General features: G+C 39.6%; 1 protein-coding gene across 4 annotated transcripts in view; it reads left to right on the forward strand.

Moving 5' to 3' along the window:
- Positions 1-5506: 5506 nt before the first annotated feature.
- LOC126377818 (fibulin-1-like) overlaps positions 5507-22534 on the forward strand; it is a 31761-nt gene continuing 14733 nt past the window's right edge. For all 4 annotated transcript variants that reach the window (XM_050025707.1, XM_050025708.1, XM_050025710.1 and 1 more), the window contains exons 1-10: positions 5507-5742; positions 10975-11155; positions 11782-11860; positions 12523-12657; positions 16189-16381; positions 16938-17105; positions 19710-19913; positions 20463-20612; positions 21699-21804; positions 22274-22344. In XM_050025707.1, the coding sequence (XP_049881664.1) occupies positions 5685-5742; positions 10975-11155; positions 11782-11860; positions 12523-12657; positions 16189-16381; positions 16938-17105; positions 19710-19913; positions 20463-20612; positions 21699-21804; positions 22274-22344 (1345 nt within the window). In that variant the 5' untranslated portion in view covers positions 5507-5684. The remainder of the gene's footprint in view (positions 5743-10974; positions 11156-11781; positions 11861-12522; positions 12658-16188; positions 16382-16937; positions 17106-19709; positions 19914-20462; positions 20613-21698; positions 21805-22273; positions 22345-22534) is intronic.

The following is a 22534-nucleotide window of genomic DNA, read 5'->3' on the forward strand; positions in this document are numbered from 1 at the left end:
TGTATGTCTTATTATTGTGCTCAGCGAAATGTGTTTCGGAGCTATGTGTCCTAATCTGTATTGGGTTAGTTTTCCCTTCGCAGGTTGGAAGGTCAGACAGGCAGTTGTTTTTGTAAAAAAACCGGACCTGTCAAATCTTCAGCTTAGGTAGGTCCTATATTTATTTATTTATTTATTTGGCTCACAAAACAGGTTGGGATTACAACACTAAAAATAGGTACAAAAAAAAATGTTTTGAACTAGATCCCAGCCCAAGGCATGTGTGCTCAGCGTAGCCAAATGTTACGAAGCTTGTACGGAATGTTTGTTGCGGCATATAAGGAACGAAAAAGTAAAATAATAATAATGGTAGATTTCAGAGCATCGGAAGCCAATATCTTTGCGTCATCCCAAAAAGTTGGCAATACTTATACATAAGTTTCAACTGGATATTTGCATAAAGACAAAATATTGCATGATATTAATTTTATAGTAAGTAGAATAACGTAACGACAGACGAGTAGAGTAACGACCTGCGTGATCAAGTGGTTGAGCGTTGGGCTCACGATTTGGAGGTCCTGGGTTCGATTCCCGATGGGGACATATCACAAAAATTTATATGTGGTCTCTAGTTTGGTTACATTACAGACTGAGCACCTGATTGTCCGAAAGTTGAATGATCCGTGCTTTGGAAGGCATGTTAAGCTGTTGATCCCGGTTGCTAATTACTGATGTAAGTATGTAGTCGTTACGTGAGCCACGTCAGGGGCCTTTGGCAGCTCAATAGTAACCCTGACATCAGGGTTGATGGGGTCGGTACTCCACCTCATAACCCACACGATAGAAGAAGTAGAATAGAATAAAAAAACAAAATTATATAGGTATCGCCGTTACTATTCAATCCTTGCTAATTCACGGTGGGTTAGAAGAGAAAGTTTTCTCCATAATTTTTTGTCAAACTACCGTCTCAGGCGATATAACGACCAGTTCATTGTGAGACGCGCTCGGGGAAAGACGTTATATTTCTCTTCGCGCTATTTTCATATTTTGATGTGAATGTTTCATACCCCTATCAACTTATGTACTTACTCTGTTAGCCGTGGTAATATCGTGAACTCTGTGATGTATAAAAGAACATTGAAATTCTGCTCGATCCTGTTGGAGTATTGGACTTAAGTACATAATACCTATATAATAGCCGGCGCGCCGTTCGTGATTTTGTGGAGCACTTTTGATGGATTGTGGATGTCAAAGGTAGGTGAAGATTTTCTTATTTCTCAATATGATAAGTCCATTTACTTATATATAAATTCATTATACTTGTGCCATAATTGTTGTAATCCACTGAATTCGACTTAATGAGATTGAATGAATATCAGAAAAGTTTCCAGGATTTGTGGCAATATAGGCTCGCCAACTATTTACATGGGCTCCAACATGGCTGGCGAGGAGTAGGTGTAATTACTATACATCTCATGTTATGTTGTTGTAAAGATTGCACAGTCGCAATGTTGCACTTGAGTCTGTAAATGGTAGCTAGCTGCTTTCTATCTCTTTTATTTAGTTTTCGAATATCCTCGCCCATTTCTTCGGCCAAGTAGTTAATGCCATATGCGGCAGTCTCTCTCTCTCTATTTAAGAGCTGCGCTCTTGTCGGTGGAGTAACCGCCATTCCTCTCTTCTTCCCGCCAAAACCTTCACCTCCCGATACGACACGACCTGCACCTTCTCTTTTATTTGTTTCATAAATGTTATCCTAGGTCTACCCCTTCCTCTCTTCCCTTCAATTTTTCCTTCTATAATGTTTGTTAAAAATGAATCGTGTCGTATCAGGTGGCCAATCATATTTCCTCTCCGGCAGTCACGTCAACAAAAAAGAATATACTCAAGTGAGTTGTGAGTTCAGTGACCGACCTCACCAACCCTGATGTCAGGGTATAACTATTAAGCCGCCAATGGCTCTTGAAATGGCTCATGTAACGACTACATAATTTAAATAGTAGCTGGGACTTTATATAAAAATCAGATTGGTCTTCGGATCAACACGATGTTCACATTTATGTTAATCTATAATATAAAAATGAATCGCAAAATGTGTTGGTAAGCGTATAACTCAACAACGCCTGGACCAATTTGGCCAATTCTTTTTTTTTAAATGTTCTTAAAAGTCCATTATGGTTTTTACGGTGAGAAAAAATCGTATATTTGCCGGAAAAGTTCTAAACAGCCCTTTTCTTTTCCCATACAAACGTTGTCTAACCATAAGTAGGAACAAAAAACTGCAAATTTACAAACATTACAAATCTTTTTGACTGGACGAAGTCTGTCGGGTCCGCTAGTAATGTATATTTATAAAAGTAATAATAACGTGTTTGTATACTGAAATACGTCAACTTTGCCGCTCGTGGTAACTTAACTTCAAAATGGATTTGCTAAACATCCGTTTTCCTTCAATCGTGTGGGTTGTGAGGTGGATTGCCAACCTCATCAACCCTGGTGTCAAGGTTATTATTGAGCCGCCAAAGGCCACTGACATGGCTCATATAACGACTACTAACTTACATTAGTAAGTAGTAACCGGGACCAACGGCTTAACGTATCAGCCTGCAATGTCCTAACCAAACTAGGGATCACGAAGTGGTTTTTATGATATGTCCCCACCGGGATTCTAACCTGTAACCTCCATATAGTGATCCTAACTCTCGACTACTGGACCATAAAGGCCACAGTAGATACATACTATGTACATTTTCATTCTGTTTAACGGTTTATGGTTTGTTTTCCCTACGAAATTGCTCTGACTGACATTTTTCGCTTGCCGACCTTTGCAAATGTCTGCAATCAAACAAACATAAAACAACTGAATAAAGAAATATTTTCGCTGTTCAAGTTGGCTATATTAGTAGGTACTTAGGTACTTTACAACTCACACAGTATGTAAGATCACGACTATATCCCAATTGGGGTAGTCAGAGGTACATCCATCGTAAGATGCATGGTATAAGAAAACCAGGTATTTATGCTCAAAACGAGAGCTAGCATTTCAAGGTTAGCCCAGCTGACTTCATCCCACCATACGTTGTCATTTCGTAAAAATAAATTTCCCACGTCCAATGTTTCTAATTTACTTTGCAAGGAAAATTTGTACTTTTAATAACAGATTTACCTACAGTTTTAATCTTCGTCTAACGTGTGGGTTGTGAGGTGGATTACCAATCTCAGCAACCCTCGTGTCAGGGTCATTATTGAGCCGCCAAAGGCCCCTGACATGATTTTTATATATGTGCCAAATATTAGTAATTAATTACATTAGTCAGTAATTCACTTAATTTTCAATAATAAAATTTACGTCCTTGGAATGTTGGAGATACCAATTTAGCGGTAACACTTACGTCATCAAAGGGCTAGCAATGGCGGCTTGTCATAGGATTGAGCATAAGTACCTGGTCTTCTTATACCATGGTAAGATGAACTAAGTACCCTCACCTCTCCGAGCTTTCTGTTAGACCAACGTGATAGGTGAGCCGTGTCGTATAGAAGAAAGTCACGTTTAAAAGTCCTGAAATGTTAGGAATGAGGTTGATGTAAGTATGTACTTACTATGTGTGTAATGATCTCTTTGAGAAGTGTAACATAAATAACTCTCAGAAATTGGGCATGGCCAATAGGTCAAGTGCGAATGATAGCGCGGGGTTATTGAGTAAGTAAGTAAGTAATTGGTGTATTATTGTGTTACTAGAGTCAGTAATCTGATAACTACAAGTAAGTAGGTTTCAAATGCCCAACTTATAAAGGGTGTTAGTGACATCGTAACGATAACTTTGAGGGATGATTCAGACCATGATTCTGAGTCGATATCTAGTGAATTTTTTCGTCGTAAAAGTATGTACCTAAGTAAGTAACTGAAAATAATTAAAAAAACAAAAAGTTTTCATGACTTTTCCGACAGGAAATTCCAGTTGATATCAACTCAGAATCATGGTCTGAATTATCCCCCTCAGTATTCGTTACGGTGTCACTAACACCCATACCTACTTGTATGGCTACTGTACAGGGTGTAAGTGACATCGTAACAAATACTAAGACGGATGATTCAGCGACGGAGAACTCCACTTGATATTAACTCAGAATCCTGGTCTGAGTCATCCGTCAAAGTCATTGCGATGTCATAACAGCCTGTATATGTATTGTAAAGTGATTTTTGCTAGACACAGAAGAATATATCTAAGTTTACAGCGTCTTATACACTAAGGCGACTCTCACACGGCATCGCGCACCTTAAGGGACACCGCGATCACTTCATGACACGTGGCGTACTAACATGGAATTTACAACTCGGCCGGGCGAATAAGGAACGCTGAGGGATTCTCATAAGTTACTTAAGCATACTTAAGTAAGTAAGCCTTGAGCCGTGATTCGCGCCCAAGTGGGCATCTCAGGTGCCTTTTTATTTCGGGTGAGAGCCCTGTGGCAGACCCACAATAAGTCACGTTAAAAGAACTTATCATAGGTACTTACGTAGCATTGTTAGAAAGATGCGAGGTACACAGAAAGTGCATCAAGTTTGTACGGTAAGTGCAAGTAGGTTGCAGAGTTAGATAGGGATTGAATCCCCACAAGTACTACGTGCCCTGAATTGATGCTCTAGTTATTCTCACTTTACGCTAAGTGATAAAAAATACACGTTAAAGGCGTTATACATAACGTTTTAGGATTGGCTTCATAGAATTTAGAATGTTTTCGCGTTTACGAGGACCATAAATAAAAGATGTAGATTGTCCACAAGTATATTTCACTTTTCTTTGGACGTTGTGACTTAGTAGATTTGCCGCTTATGGTATTGACTTCTTGTCCGGTTCTGTTATTAAGTATATTTATTTTTCACTTAAGTAGTACCAAAACGACAGCGAGGCAACGAAGGGCGACAACTAGGAGACGCCAACTCCGTGACAACGAAATATACACATACATACATATATAACCTCACGCCTATTTCCCACCGGGGTAAGCAGAGGCTATGGAATTCCATTTGCTTCAATTTTGACACACTTCTCTTGCTTCCAGCATTAAATAATTTACCCGTAGCGTGCCAGTTTTAACACGTTCATAAACAGTCTATGGGACTTATAATATTGATAAAAGTCCCATTGCTAGGCACATACCCCCACCACGTTGTTCTTCTGCAGGTAGTTGGAGAAAATCCCAGACAGGAGTAAATATAGTTGCCTAAAAAGTTTGTTTTCAAAATTGACGCGACCGCAAATTCAGTAAGTACTAATTTATTAATGTAACTAGTTATGACGTCGGGAAAATCCTATGCAATTAGATATGTAAATTCAAAGGAGATAATTTCAAATAAGTAGGTAATTATTTTATATTTTAATATCATAGTTCGAATACTTAAATAAACAACTAACTTACTTACTAGGTAAGTAAACAAAATTCCAAGCTTTTCCTCTTCAAACGAACTATGGCCTAAGGTCTGCAGGCGACTTGCGCAGAATCGTTATCACAGTGTATGACCCACGTATCACTTTGTACTAAGACACGGCCAAGATAAGGCGTCCATTTGCTCGAGAAAAACCGCGCGAAAATAACTGTCAAAATAATTAAAAATGGCTGCCAGGAATTAAGAAAAGAAAACCAGTGAAAAGTTGAAAATTTACTGTTTAGTTTATATTTTTAAGAAGTTTTTTAAATTTAAAATGAGGTTATTAGTGGTGCTCCATTTAGTGTTGTGTGTTTCCAAGTATTATGCGAATGGTGAGTAATTTGCTTTAGTACTAGTTTACTAAGATGTATTTTGGAGAAAACACGTGTGTGTGAGTGAATCCTTTCATGGTATGCACTTGTACAAATACTTCTTTTAACGATTTTGCTACTTTCAGATTGTTTTAAGAGGTTTAATTTATTTGATTTTATTGTTGTAACCATAAAAATACATAGATTAGACAAGTAATATTATCCATACCTAACCAGGTATACAAACAGGGCCATAGTCATCGAAAGACAATTTTGACCACTTGTTATGACTGTCCAAACAAAGTACTTAAGTAGGAAGAAATTGGTTTCTTAATCGATCATCAACAACGCACGCACGTCGCAATACTTAATAGTTTATTCGACTTCTACGATATAGCCGGAATGACAAACAGCAGGAAACAAACTTTGTTTTTTTACGTTTTTAGTTTAGCACGTGAAACATTATAAGCTCAGCCGTTTTTGATATGTATTCCTGGGGGGTTAAAAAAGGCCACATAGAAGCAATTCCTTTAAAAAAGCAATATTGCTATTTGGCATTTGTGTGCATTGCGCACTTACTTTTATATGCGCAAATGTCAAAAAGCAAAATTGCTCCCTGATGTGGATAATTGTAGACGTTTAAAATAGAATCGTGTCGTAGGTCACCCCTCCGCTCCCACTACAGTATCTTGGAGACTTGGAGTGACAATATTCCCTTCAAATAAAAGCCTCAAAAATTCTAGAACTTACCTAACTTTTAGAAAGTATATAAATAGAATACAAATGGTTAGTAACGGCTCTGTTTATAGGCTTATCAAATTTATAGACACGACACGAGTTCGAATAGGTATAGGTATCTATTTCGCTCATTTTATTATTTGTAAGTTTATTTAATTTTTTTTAAGGGTGATGATAACTTTACAAATATTTTAATTGACAATACATTTTCAGCCATATTATTTACAGCCATACTTATAAGTCGTTTTCTGATTAAGTGTCTACCAGTCTACGAGTTTACTGCATTGTTCCCGAAGGACGTGTAATATGCGATCCTGATGACCCGATTACTCTAGCCATAGAGGCGGCCAATCAGCACGCGATTTATTTTTTGACGTGACTTATTGTAGATTTGCCGCAAATGGCATTAACTACTTGGCCGGACAAATGGGGAGTTGAGGGCTCTCACCCGGTACAAATTTAAGACAACAGGCCTGCGGCAGCTCGCGACAACAGACACTTCAGGGGGGGTTAAAAACGCCACATCGAAGCGAATCATCTAAAAAAGCAACAATGCTATTTGACGTTTATTTGCATTGCGCACTTACATTTATATGCGCATGTCAAATTGCAATATTCCTTTTTTAGATGAATTGCTTCGATGTGGCCTTTTGACTCCCCAGGTCCCCGATAACGACCCTGTCGGCATGGTCGACGATTTCCCTCTTTCGCATATCGCTATACTTACAACGCACGTGGGTTAATGAATTCTTAGAAATATGTCCCTCTCAGGGGACGCCCTGGGCTGAGGTTCGTGATTTGATAGGTCTGCGTGTCATCTAAAATTAGTAGCTCAAAACTATAAACCGGACGCATAAGTACATACATAAACTCACACCCGTTGCCCCTAATGGGGCAGGCTGAGTCAGTAGCAATCAGAACTACTTGCATCCGGATCTTCTTCTGGCTTGTGAGGTGGAGTACCAACCTCATCAACCCTGGTGACAGGGTTATTATTGAGCCGCCAAAAACCCCTGACATGGCTCATGTAACGACTACATACATCAGTAAGTAGTGACCGGAACCAGCGGCTTAATGTGCCTTCTGAAGCACTTACTTTCGTCTTCATTTTCGGACAATCAGGTGACCAGCCTGTAAAGTCCTAACCAAACCAGAGTTCACAAAGTGATTTTGTGTGATATGTCCCCACCGGGATTCCATTCGGTGCATCCTGGTGTAGCATGGAGGATTAAATGATGTAGGTGTTTCATAAACATAGTTTAAATTAAATTGTTTATCGTATAAGCAATATGCTTACTATCTATATCTAAGCGTATTTTCGCTGGGGATATCTCGCAATGCAATATGGAGAGGTCACTGGGTCATCGCGAATTATAAACAAAACACACGAGTGTCAATGAATAATGGTAGGTAAATAGGTACAGTTGGTGTCGATAGTGGGTTTAACGAGATATCGCTTTTATGGATGACTATTTCACCCGGGTTAAATCCCAATGTCTGTGTAAAAACCAGATAAATACTTAGTAAGAACCTAACTACTCTCATGTGTCTAACCGATTTATGGGTGAATATCAAATTTTACTTGTCCGCGTTTAGAATCGAGGTGTAAAATGATGCAATCATTCTAATATATTTTTTTTATTTTTACTACAACATTTTGTTAGGACAATATAAATTTTTTATTCTTTGTTTTTATGACGTGACTTATTATAGATTTGCCGCAGATGGCATTAACTACTTGGCCGGACAAATGGAGAGCGCTGAAGGCTGTCACCCTATAGGGAAATATTTTTTTATTCAATTTGTATAAATAATAAGAAATATTTATTTTCGTTTCGAAATTAGAGTTTGGATCAGCCCAATAAAAGGATAAACCATTTTACGATACTGTCATTGACACACATAAGAAGTCGTATGAAGAAAGACTTACAACGCTTTGGATTTCCAAGAAATTATTGAGGATAACCGCAGAAGCGAACTTGAACTATTTATATGATAATGATGGCAGTTGTCAACACTGCTTGATGACGTTGATCATGGTATAAGAAGACCAGGTAATGCTCAAAAGTGACAGCTAACATTTCAAGGTTAGCCCAGCTGACGTCATCCCACCCTGCGTTGCCATTTCTTAAAAAATAAATTACCCACGACCATTATTTTTATATTAACTTTGTAAGGAAATTTTGAACATTTAGTAAAAGAGTTACTTAAGTACAGTTTTATAATGACTTTTATATATGTGACAAGTAATAGAAATTGAATACATTAGTCAGTAATTCATTTAATTTTCAATAAGTAATAAAATTTACGTCCTTGGAATGTTGGAGATACCAATTTAATGGTAACACATACGTCATCAAAGGGCTAGCAATGGCGGCTTGTCATAGGATTGAGCATACCTGGTCTTCTTATACCATGACGTTGATGATCATGACTTCAATGAATGACTCATCCTTATCAATGATATGTGTAGGTTTTTGCGTAGTTCGTGAACTAATCGTATATTGCAACTGAAAAAACCTTATTATACAGTAGCTTTAACATACATACTTACATAAGATCACGCCTATTTCCCGTTGGAGTGGGCAGAGATCACGGAATTACACTTACTACGATCCTGACACATCACCTTCGCTTTCTCTACTCTAATCAAAGAGAAGTCTTTGCATGCATGCATGAAGATGCATGCTCGCGGGTTTTCACTACTCTTGACAGTAGCTATAAGTTCAGATGAAATAAGAATAGGTCGCGAAATCATTGATATTCATCCTAGACCTAGGGTGTGTTAAGTTAAAAAGGTCACATCAAAGCCATTATTAATCTAATAGAGCAGTCTTCTTCTTATTGTGTGGCTTGTGAGGTGGAATACCTCATCAACCCTGGTGGCAGGGTAGGAGTATTACAATTTGAATGCGCAATGCAAACAAATGTCAAATAGTAAAATTGTGGCCTTTTAATAAAGCAATTCAGGTCCAGGTCCAGGATAAAATCCTGTTGACTTGGTAGGTATAGATAAGTACTTAGATTTTATTGAAAGTGGTGAAAGTAAAGCGGTAGGTTATCCTACCGTTTCACAGACCAATAGGAAATCGGTGTGTTCATACCATTGTACCCTGATTTCTTAATCCGACATTGTTGTTATTTGCTATTAAAGGACCGCTAAGGGCTCTCATCTGGTACAAAATTTAAGACAAATGGCCTGATGGTGCCCAAATCTAAGTTTGGTTTGCGTATGGCCTCATGCGATTCTATTTATCGATTAGAGAGCTGGTAGACAACATGAGACAGAGTAACCTTGATCTGTGTAAACCTCACATAAGGTTAAATAAGATATTATAACAATAGATTATGTACTATTAGGTAGTATCCTACGTAACCCTAGATTGGCTGTCATTGCCTCGTAGAAACACATTGTAACTAGGTACCTACCTACGCCCCCGCAATGTTCACGCTACTTTAGACTGATTGGATAATTTCTGCTAATATACCGTAACGTGAACTAAGAATATCTACAGTAAAAAATAATATTGTATAGAACGGTAACCGCACCAATTCATATCGGGAGCTAACCTCACCCCTCAACCCCTCTGGAGCTGCCCTATGGTCAGTCCGGTCCTGTTCATATTTAACAGTAGACGATATAATCCTTTAATCGGCTTTGATGACAAGTTCGCAACCACTGCCGCGCCACCATCAAAATGTATGCGGTTTAAACGCTACTTCATCTGGTGTCTGATGTAACTACATTCCCCTGGTAGTTACGGCTTCCGAATACATCACGCTTAGGGAGAGTACCGTCCCTGTAAGTAGAAGTATCGGGGCAATCTTGACGACCTGATTACTCTAGCCATAGAGTCGGCCAATCAGCTCGCAACAACAAACACTTCAAAACCCCTACCCCGCCGGCGTGGTCGATTTCCCTCATTCAGCGCTCATCGCTATCGAGGTCGACTAATTCTTTCAAATATTATCCTCTCAGACGACGCCCTGAGCCGAGGTTTGCGCCCAACTGGGCACCCTCAGGCCTGTTGTCTTAAATTTTGTACCTAGTGGAAGTCGTCAGCGCTCCCCATTTGTCCGGCTAAGTACTTAATGCCATTTACGGCAAATCTACAAAAAGTCACGCCAAAAGAAAAAACTTGGTGGCGGACCATGATATCCTAGTGAGATATGGCCCTTAAGCAGGGTATTTTATTACTTTTATACACATTCTGGGTACCACGTGTAGATACTTATTTATATCTAACCTAAAATAAGTTTTCTATTGGTCCCGATTACTATTTATTTACTGATCATGTAAGTGAGTAATCGGTACATAAGCCATGTCAGGGCCTTTGGCGGCTCAATCATAACCCTGACACCAGGGTTGACGCTAGTTTCGTCAAAATTCCAACCCACACGGTAAAAAAGTTTCCACCATTGACGTGTGACGTGACGCAGTGAACTGTGCAATTGCGAATCGCATTCAATGAGTCCTGGCTTCCACTCGCAATTGAACACCTTTCTCCTCCACAGCATTATCATCAGAAGAAGTAACAGAAGTGACAGAGTCGTGTTGCGCACACGGCGAATACTTCGCGACCACAGCATCGACAGTCCAGCAGTGCAACGACGCAGAGCCCCCTGATGACGTCGACCCTGGACAGCTGGTCACCTGCTTGGCTGGCTTGAGGAGTTGCTGTGAGCAGTTCTTTAAGTAAGTGTTTATAACTTCTATTGCAGTGGTACAGAGCGCCGTATCGCGTGAATCTGCAAGAGCTCTGTTTGGAGAAAGCGTGATTGTTATCGTATTGTCACGGGTTCGAATCCCGGCTCTAAACTACTGAATTGACCTCCGTGGTCCAGTGGTTGAGCGTTGGGCTTACGATCCGGAGGTCCCGAGTACGATTCCCGGTGGGGACATATCACAAAAATTACTTTGTGGTCCCTAGTTTGGTTAGGACATTACTGGCGGATCACCAGATTGTCTGAAAGTAAGATGATCCGTGCTTCGGAAGACACGTTAAGCCGTTGGTCCCGGGTACTACTTACTGATGTAAATAAATAGTCGTTACCATGAGCCATGTCAGGGGCCTTTGGCAGCTCATTAGTAACCCTGACCACAGGGGTGATGCGGTTGGTACTCCACCTCACAACCCACACGATAGAAGAAGAAGTTACAACTGTCAAGTATCCAATTACATCAATCAGTCCGTGTTCCGCTGGGCGGCTGACGCTCGAAAGAACTCAACGCGTCTATATTTTTTCTTTTCCCGTTATTTCTATCTATTTAGTTTTGGATAAGTACCTTTTTTAATTTTAACGTGTCCTTACTTCTTTCAGATTAAAAGATGAATGTAAAGCTGGTTTGGCGTTTGCACCTTCGAAAAGATGCGGGGTGCCGAAAACAGAAACGGGGAAGGTATGTCATACTCACATATGCATATATATTATATACCTATATGATAACGTCTGTCGAACGTAAAAGCGAGGGTCTAGCCAGAATGCTACTTTGCTTTCGCTGAAGAAAAAGAAAAGATGCCTACGAATTGAGAACTTCCTCCTTTTTTAAACTCTGTTAAAAACTATAGTTTGGCATTCAGATAAGCAGACGAAAAGTCACGTGAATGACATAATAATACTTAGTAGGTCTCTATGAGACCGTCCTGTGTTTGGCTAGAACATTGCAGGCAGAATCATTTGATTGTCTAAAATAGTAAGATGATTCCATACTTAATGCTGCCCTGAGCCGAGGTTTTTCTAGCAGCTTCTTTACCCCGGCTATACAGGTTGTGAGAAGTTGCAATAGTTTTAGGCGGATGAGACGTTTGTTATGTAAAAAATGACGACAAAGTGTAACTATGTTACCTACTGAAGAAATATATTTTTGAATTTGAATTGAATTCGTTTCGAGTTACTAGTCCGAACACCTCCACCAAGCCACAGTGGAGCAGCGTGGTGGAGTAAGCTCCATAGCCCCTCCGGTTGATTGAGTGGAGGCCTGTGCCAAGGCTCTGGATTAGGGACGTAATCGGCTATTTATGTTCCGTAGGTATTTGAAACTCGTGTTATATCGGTTTCCAGACATGCTGTGAGGAGTGTTCTATCGGTCGGTGGACGGGGGAGTCGCAGGGGAAGGAGGGGTGCGGGGGACCGGCAGACCAGTACGACAGTCCCACTGCTGGGCTTAGGAAGAACGCTTATTATGACTGCTGTGTAGTGAGTATACACTTCTTATAGCAAACTTATTTAAGCTTTAGTCCTGGTTGTGATACGATGTATGTGATGTGATGTTTTTCGGCGAAGGTGTGCTGCCACCAAAGGACGAGTTCGGGATACCGAATAGAGCATACCTCGCTAGTCACATGTTGGTAGTGCTTAGCGAGAGCTCGGGAAATATAGAGAAAATAATACACAGGGACCTTGATTGACTTGCGTTTAATATTCCTTGCACATTATGACTAAGTAGTACATATATCAATATCCAACATCATAAATGAGTCAACTCTAAACATGTGCTATAATGGCACATGTTGTTGTGATGCCGACCCCGCCGGCGCGATCGACGATGTCCTTCATTCTGTATCACCTGCGGCCATAACTTACAACTATATCGGAGGTGTGCTGATGTGCAGTGAATGTGGCCGCACCTTCAGTGCTAAGATCGGTTACGTCAGCCATATAAGAGTGCATCTCAGGCGTTCCTAGATTGGAGACTTGTCGCCATGGCCGATTACGGCTGGAAAGGATTATTATTATCGCTATCGGCCTACTAGAGTCGATTAATTCTTTCATTATGTAATCCTCTCGTTTCTAACTAGGCACCCTCAGGCCGATTTTTGTATCGCGTGAGAGCCCTCAGCGCTCATTGGTATGGACAAGTATTTGCTATTGCGGCAAATCTGCATCAGGGGTGTCTGGCGACTCAATAATGGCCCCGAGTCCAGTAGACTCCATCTAATTTTATTTTAAGTTATACGCGCCATTTTCTTATCCGCCGAAAACGAAAAGGATGATTGATTGACAGCTGTTATTTTAAAATGAATGAGTGGATGAACGAGTTACCCGAACGAATCAAATAGGTATCTCGCTGGTAATTCTGTCGGGTTATCGACCGATGTAAACATTTTAGAGGGTTGTTTTAGATTTGCGCTTAAAATTGACGTGTATTCCATAAATTTTATGCCTTCATTTTCGGCGGATAAGAAAATGACAGGCCTAACTTAAAATAAAATTAGGTGGTGTGTACTGGAATTAGCACCAATAACCCTGACATGTTGGTGAGGTTGGTTATTGACCTCCCAATCCACATGAGAGAAGAACATTAAATTAAATAGTGGTAATGTGGCATTGTATTCAGCATCCAACGCGAATATAATATGGTAATAGCAGCTTTAAGTTCTATGGACTAGATTTGAAATGCATCTGGCACATACGACTAGGTAAGTGGTAGTTACATCTTAACAGCACTAAAAGTGGGGTACTTACTAAAGAATGCAATCCCGACTCGAGATGGCAAATTCGAGATGCCGCGGGATTAGAAATATCAATCCCACGAGATCCTAAAATTTTCGGGATCTCGTCTATCATAAAAAAAATAAAGTTAAGATGGCTGAAAACCTACGAATAAATACTGAAAACGATGAAACCTGATGCTTGTTTATGATAGAATAAGAATAAAATAAATTTATTGCCAGTAACAATTTACAAGTGATAGTGAGGTTAATTATTATTATTAAAACAAAATATTTATTGAACGAAAACAAAAACCTTTATTCTTCAATATTACTCACTAAATAATTCATAAGTTTTTTTTTGGAAATCACCATAAAACAAAAAGTATAATTCAAGGAGATTCGCCCAATCCCGCAAATCTCGAAAGAGATCTCGTCATATTATGCTTCGAGATTGATCCCGAAAAATTAGACGAGATCTAGCGAGATCGGGATTCCGCGAGATCGGGATTGCATTCTGTTTGAATTTGTATTTATAAGTAACCCAAATGAATTGATTAATTAATTTAGGTGGTAGGTAGGTACTTATTATTATTATTATTATGTGGTTATTCTGTATGCGTGTGTGTGTGTGTGGTAACTATTTTTTTTTAAAAGTGACGTGTCCGTCCTTTTTTAAATTGCCAATGATGCTTCATTGGTACAAGTTATGAGTTTTGAAATATTATAGAACCTATACGAAACAGTGCAACACATTGTAGCGATTTAACTAGAACTCGCTAACACAAGAAAAGAAATGGGTCAAGAAAAGTTTGAAAAAAAAAAACAAATTTTTATACTTAATTTAAAAAGAATTAAAATTATCATCAAATAAAGAATATTGAATATTGAACGTAAGAACGGTAACGAACATCTAGTAGCGATAAGGCTCAAACTTAACTTTATTTTAGTAAATTAGGCCGAAGTTAATGCTCTATAATCCTGCCCTTATACGCACGGTTGGTTAATAGAGATTAAGATAGCATTGCATCCGCCACGAGGTTTTAAGTTTTCATGGGCCATCTGAAGCCATAAAACCGATTTTTATCTACTTATTCACATCACTAATTTAAGAGCCACTCTCTTGTCGGTGTAGCATTCTTCATTCTTGTCTATCAAATTCTTTCACTTCCTTATAAGGCACGACGTTCGCCTTCTCTTTAATCTAAAAGCATAGAATAAAGAAAAATACGTACTGAGGTACCTTATAGTCTATCAGTAAAAGGCTGCTGTCAAAAACCGGACACTCCATTTATTATTTAAAAGGAAAACGGCTCGAACGAATGCAGCCCGAATGACCACTGCGACCTAGCAATATCTATTGTGACCAAGTCCCTACATTTAAAAATCCGGACACTATACAAAAATCTCATTCTGAACGTGCGCCGCATAACGCATAAGAGCGAACAAGACAGATAGTCCGCCCGCGCTTTCCCTTACTCGTTAGCGGCTAAGACCTTGGCTCGCCGCGAGATACGAATTGTCCCGGGACGAAGAGTTACCGTTCTATACGTAGTCATCATCAGCCCATTAACGTCCTCACTGCTGGGGCACGGGCCTTTCCCTATGAATGGATAGGGAGATCGGGCCTTAAACCACCACGCGGGCCCAGTGCGGATTGATGGTTATTAACGACTGCTAATGCAGCCGGGACCAACGGCTTAACGTGCCTTCCGAAGCACGGAGGAGCTCGAGATGAAATCTTTTTTTTTTGGTCACCCATCCTATGACCGGCCTTTGCGAAAGTTGCTTAACGTCAACAATCGCAGACCTATTTCTTAATCCTTGTTGCTGTCAAAAACAAAAAAATATGTGGTATAGATCGCAAATCACGTTCCGGATGGAGGACTTGTGCTTGGTTGATGGCTATAGGGTCGCCCCCTATCACATGGAACTTAAACATAGTTTGCGAGGAGTTGGTGGACTATACGCCTTTGCCTACGCCTTTGGGGATACAGGCGTGATGATGTGTTATATTGTAAAGTCAGGTAACAAATAATGTCCTTTTTAACAGAAAGCTTGGTGAGGCGTCTACTTAGTTCATCTTATGATGGATGTACAGTCATGAGCAATATAATGTACCCACTTTAGGACTCCGTCGCAGTAACCTATTGGACATTTAGTGAGACTTACAGTTCAATTTGTCAAAAAAGTAAATGTGACATGGTACCAAAGTGTATACATATGAATGCTCGTGACCGTACCTCCAACTTAATAGAGAAATAGTCTTAAGCTTATATCATGTCTTCTTTTAAAGGAAGCAGCAGAAAAACCAACGACGACGGAGCCGCCGCCACCAACAACTCCAAAGAGACCGGAGACCACTCCGAAGCCTCGCGAGAAGTGCACGCCCAGCTCCTGCGACCACGTGTGCCGTGATGATGACGGGAAGATACGCTGCGAGTGTAATGATGGCTACAGGCTGCAGAGCGATAAGAAGACTTGTAAAGGTAGGTGAACAGCCTCTGAAGACCAGTGGTTGAGCGCTTGGCTCGCAATCCAGAGAACCCACGTTCGAATCCCGGTAGGGACATATCACAAAAAAATATACAAAAGTACAAAACTGGATCTGTCAAATCTTCACACCTCTGCCTACTCCTTCGGGGATATAGGCGTGAAGCTATGTTGTGTTTCTTATATTGTAATCAAAATATGTAAAAGAGCTTATTATAAAATTAATGATTACTTACCTAAGTACTTAAATGATAAAAATGCCTGGTATTAAATGTGTTCCTCTAGTTATAAAATAACTTGTAATGTTATAACATTTTAAAAGATGTGTGGCTGCTGCATTTTTCTTGTCTTGTTTCACTTTCTTGTCATTTCTTCTACTCAGCCATAACACCTTGCGGAATGAAATATTAAATTAAGTAATTTTCAACTCTTTATCTCTGATAATTACATTGAATAACTGATTCTGATTTCTGTTGTTGTTAATTGTCATGAAATGAACTAAACATGAATGAATGAATGTTGCTGTTATAGTAATCTATTAAAATTTTTCAGACATAAACGAATGCGCAGAAGCAATCGACGATCTGTGCACGGCTGAGGGCTCGGTCTGCCACAACGTGCCGGGCACATTCAAGTGCGTGCCCATCAAGAAGAGAGAGACTCCCAGCATCTCCTGCCCAGCCGGCTTCAAACGCAACGTGCAGAATCAAGTGTGCGATGGTCAGTTGACATTCTTATAACTTTTACGTAGATTCGTACAGTAACAAATTATTAAAGACATAACCTAACGTATAACCTATCTATTTCTCCTTACAAAAGTAGCATGGAAAATGCTACACCGACAAAAGCGTGGCTCTTACATTAGTGATGAGCCTAACCTGTGCTGGTTTTCTCTTCGCGGGTTGGAAGGTCAGACAGGCAGTCGCTTCTGTAAAAAACTTGTCAAATCTTCTTAAGGTTAGGAAACTCAATTCACCTCCATTCGAGCGTGATCTTTCTCCTTTCAAGTATACAGTTAAAGGAAATGCAATAAATATAGTTTATTCGTATTGGTAGTGGCATTCCAAATCGTAAACATGACAGACTAATTTATAGCAGTTGACACATTAAATCCATTTGTTATTAGTCGAAACTTTATTACTTTACGGTGAGTTGAGAACTTCAAAGTGTCGGCTTCTAGTCGAAAACTATAACAATACAGATTGCCATTATTTAAATGGCAAAGTCCAGTAAAACCATATTTTATGGTCTTCCATGAAACATTCCGTTAAACACCAAAGTGGGTACTAAATGCATGCATCTACCTTTAACATTTCGATGTATTGGGGGTACTTATTTACTTACTCTATAGCATGCTGCAGTTTCAATAATCATTCATTGTTTTTTGAACATTTACAGAAAAGCCTCCAAAAATAAAAACGAGAGGTCAATACGCGTTTAAAAATTTGACAGTCATTTCTTTTGTTTTTTTATGTGATTTATTGTAGATTTGCCGCAGATGGCATTAACTACTTGGCCGAAGATTTGACAATCAGGCATAACTTATAATGTAGTAGGGTCGTTCTTCTTTTTTATCGACAATGATCTGTCTTACGTACTGCTTTTAATAAGTTATGTTTTAGAATTTTATTTCATGTTTCCATTGTCCAAAAATATAGTTATCTTATTATACTCAAAATACAAGCAAAATACTAATCGGTTCCTCAATTAGTTATTAACGTAGCTTCATTGTTTTTCACAAAATTTTGTGACGGAGTGGTATATTTAAATGCTGTCTCCGATGAAAAGGGCCACTCTGTCACAATATTTTTTGGAATGCGCCTGCAAAGAAAAGTATGGTACCAAGATAAAGAGAACCACTAAATAGTCCTTTACGGACAGATCTTTATATGATGTTTTAAAATATTTATTGCCGTTATAATTTTAAAGATGTTAAGTCCGATTAATTCGGAAAATGTCTTTTTATTGTCGATAAAAAAGAAGAACGACCCAGTAACAATTTGATAAAATTTTGCTTGGCCCGTTTTCCCGAATTCATTTCATTGTAGTATAGAAAATATCATCATCATCTCCTTATCATTATCCCGTTTTTCACATGGTCCGCTTACCTAACCTGAAGATTTGACAGGTCCGGTTTTTTGCAGAAGCGACTGCCTGTCTGACCTTCCAACCGAAGGGAAAACCAGCCCAATACAGGTTAGGTCACATACCTCCGAAAATGCATTTCTCGGGAATGTGGGTTTCCTCGCGATGTTTTCCTTCACCGCTGTGCACGTGATAATCATTTATGATCCAGACATGAATTCGAAAACAAATTCGACAATCATTGGTTTAGGCCTGGATTCGAACCTGTGACCTGAAAGTGAGAGGCAAAGCGTTCTACCAACTGGGCTACCACGGCTCGGTAGTATAGAAAATATCAAGCATCAAAATTCGTCAAAGCTTCTTGAAACAAAAAAAAAAACAATCATTAGGAAAAAAACTGCCTCTTTACTGCACCAGCTCCAACAGTCTCTTAAACGTGGTGGCGGACAGAATTGACTGTCCCATTGTGAGGCATTGGATTGACATCCATATCTCACACTAATTTTGTCATGTTAATTTAATATGTGCTTACTAACATACTATAAGTATCTTACTAACTATTATGGATGTACGGTCACGAGCATTATAGTATTTTATGCAACAGTTGTATAAGAAGGGTCAAAAAATGCGAGTGGCGTGAGTTGCGATGTGAGCCTTGGCGAACATCGCAATAAGAGACGCCACGAGCATTTTTTGACCTAGTTATACAACGTTGCATACAATACTTTTTCTACGACGACGTAATTTTAAATGAAACAAAAATTTTCCAATTTATTTTCCAACGCGCGGGAAAATGGCGGCAAATGTATACTTTTTTTTATAGTATATCTATGGCACCAAACAAAGTAAAGGTGCCAGTTTCCAGGTCAAAAAAAAAAAAAAAACAACAACAATGCTTTTTTGGCGACATTATAGAACAGTTACACTTTGTAAACAATGCTTTTATAGGCCATAGAGCGTACACTTTTTCAAAGAGTTTAATTATGTATGTACTTATATTAGACTTTTTGGTTATTTAAATGCCAGATTAAAGTAGAGGAGTAGAAAAATATGTATACACTTTGGTACCATGTCACATTAACTTTTTTGACCAATTGAACTGTAAGTCTCACTAAATGTCAAATGTGTTAGTGCGACAGAGTCCTAAAGTGGGTACATTATATTGCTCATGACTGTACAAAAGTCCGAAATAAAGGTTTATTTTAATTTAAAAAAATCGAATCTTCTTCCACGTTCCAGATATAAACGAATGCCAGTCTCCTCGACCACCGTGTCCAAAGTACCTCTGCGAGAACACGATAGGCGGGTTCAAATGCGCCGGCAAACCAGGCAAGCCTTATGAGGAGGCTGCCCCGGGGGCGGCCACACCACCACCAGACACCACCCCCAAGAATGATATCTGCCCTCCCGGATTCCGAGCGGGCCCCACTGATGAGTGTCTTGGTAAGAAATAATTAAATCACACAGGTTCGTCTCATCGTTAACGGCCTCCGTGGTCTAGTGGTTGAGCGTTGTGGTCACTATCCGGATGTTCCGGGTTCGAATCCCGGTGGCGACAAATCACTTTGTGATCCCTAGTTTGGTTAGGATATTACAGGCTGTTCACCTGATTCTTCGAAAGTAAGATGATATGTGCAACGGCTTAATGTGCTCTCCGAAACACGAATCATCTTACCTTTTCAAACAATCGGGTGACTCAAGCTTGAAAAGTCCATACCAAACAAAGGACAGTCTCACAAAGTGATTTCGACAATGTCCCAATCAGGAATCGAATCCGATCCTCCAGATCGTGAGCCTAACGCTCTAACCACTAGACCACGGAGGCTTTTCCATAATGAATTTTTAAGGCATCACACCGCCGCTGGAATATACTTAACTTACGTTACTTGGCGGTATGGATTTACCTGGATATCAACCACGTTTATGCAAAAGACCTTTACAATACTTAGATACATAATATACAATGATCCCCAAAATGTCTTCTTTCTCCAGATATAGACGAATGCGAGGAGCACCTCGACGACTGCCAGCGTCTCTCGCAGCACTGCATCAACACACACGGCAGCTTCTTCTGCCAGGACCACGTCTCCAAGCGCTGCACGCCAGGGTTTAAAGTCAACAAGGTCACGGGGATCTGCGAAGGTAGGTTTTTGCTGATGTTTTCCATTGATATACTTAATATAAAAATTGAATAAGAAATAACACACATTCAACATAATTAAACTACACACACACCTATACAGGGTGTTAGTGACATCGTAACAAAAACTTTGAGGGGTGATTGAGGCCATGATTCTGAGATGATATCAAGTGGAATTTTCCGTCGCAAAAGTATGGAACTGAAAATAATTTAAAAAAACACAAAAATTTTCATGAATATTCAGACTGAAAATTCCACTTGATATCAACTCAGAATCATGGTCTGAACCATCCCCCTCAGTATTCGTTACGGTGTCACTAACACCTATACCTACTTGTATGGCTACCGTATGTACTTGTGCGGGGTGTAAGTGACATCGTAACGAATACTGAGGGGGATGATTCAGCTGATTATTCTGAGTTAATATCAAGTGGAATTTTCCATTACACACACATTACAAGAAAATTTAAAAGGCCAAGTGGATCGCATTCCAGTGCCTCCAAATATGGTAATATGCCGGGAAAGCCCTTCAAAATGACGAAAATATGACGCTAGCTACTTAGCTATACATTCAACGCAGCTTTTTTTTGACCAGAATTATTGTAGATTTGCCGCAGATGGTATTAACTACTTGACCGGAGTTCAACGCAGCGGTCTTAGAATCTATATGTATAAAACAAAAAAAGCAAATACGGCCGCATCCTAAGCGAATTCTGGATCGAAACAAATGGAATTCCATAGTCTGCGTATCCCTGTGGGAAATAGGCGTGAGTTTATTTATGAGTATATGTGTGTAGAATCTATAGCGCCTGGTATTCGTAACGCGGTCGGGTTAAACAAACCCACATGTTGCTAGTTCGTGGCCTAATCGCGTACTGCGGAATATCAGAGCATGCATCATATTTGTGGTCTAACTTTTCGTCCCACTTTTTGAGCACTCATGTTCAATCTACGGTACTTACTTAAGTATACTAAGCACCGTAGCGGGAATCGCCGTTCTGGGAGTCGCTGTCAACGCAACAGTTCGGATAGTTTCAACGAGATCACGGCTAGGTAAAGATTGACCTTCGATAAATTTAAATTTGCAGATATCGACGAATGTGAAGAAAGTCCAGAGGTATGCCAACGAAGCGAGGTTTGTGTCAATATGCCTGGAGCTTACACCTGCAAGTCCAAGATCAGCACATTGCCTAAGTAAGTAACAGCCAAGACGATAGTTTCTCGTGTTAGTCCATCATCTTCCTACATCTCCAATTTGGTCATCGTAAGTCCATGGACACATGGTCTGAAATAAAATTATTGAATTGAATTGAACTGTAATACCGTTTCTCACGGGTTCCGCTTACCTAACCCGAAGATCTGACAGGTGTAGTTTTTTATAGAAACGACTGTCTGACCTTCCAACCCGTGAAGGGAACACCAGCCCCAAAACAGGTTATGTCACAGTTAGGGTTTCCTTACCGCTGAGGACGTGGTAATAATTTATGATCCAAACATGAATTCGAACACAAATTCTAAAATTGGTTCAGGTCCTAGCTGGGATTCAAACCTGCGATCTCATAATGACAGTAAAGCGTTCTTCCAACTGAACCACCACGGCTCTCTCTCGAAATGGTTTCTCGTGTTAGTCCATGAACTAATTTTTTTTCTTATGTAATTTTAGACTTGATACATCCAGCACAAGGGCTTGTCAAGAAGGGACAAGAATGAGACCAGGTGGAAATATTTGCGAAGGTAAGAACACGTTGAAAATAATAAAGGAAAGTGGCTTTCCATCTTGGACTACATCGTTTCTTCTACAAAAGGCGCGTTTAAACGTTATTAAGTATCTAAAACGGGACGAAATTTTGCCTTGGTACTTGTTTTCTAGACTTTCATGTTGATAACTGTCACCACATCCCGGAAACTGCATAAATACTTATTT

The sequence above is a fragment of the Pectinophora gossypiella genome, chromosome 24 (genome assembly GCF_024362695.1).
Source record: "Pectinophora gossypiella chromosome 24, ilPecGoss1.1, whole genome shotgun sequence".
Taxonomy (NCBI): Eukaryota; Metazoa; Arthropoda; class Insecta; order Lepidoptera; family Gelechiidae; genus Pectinophora; species Pectinophora gossypiella.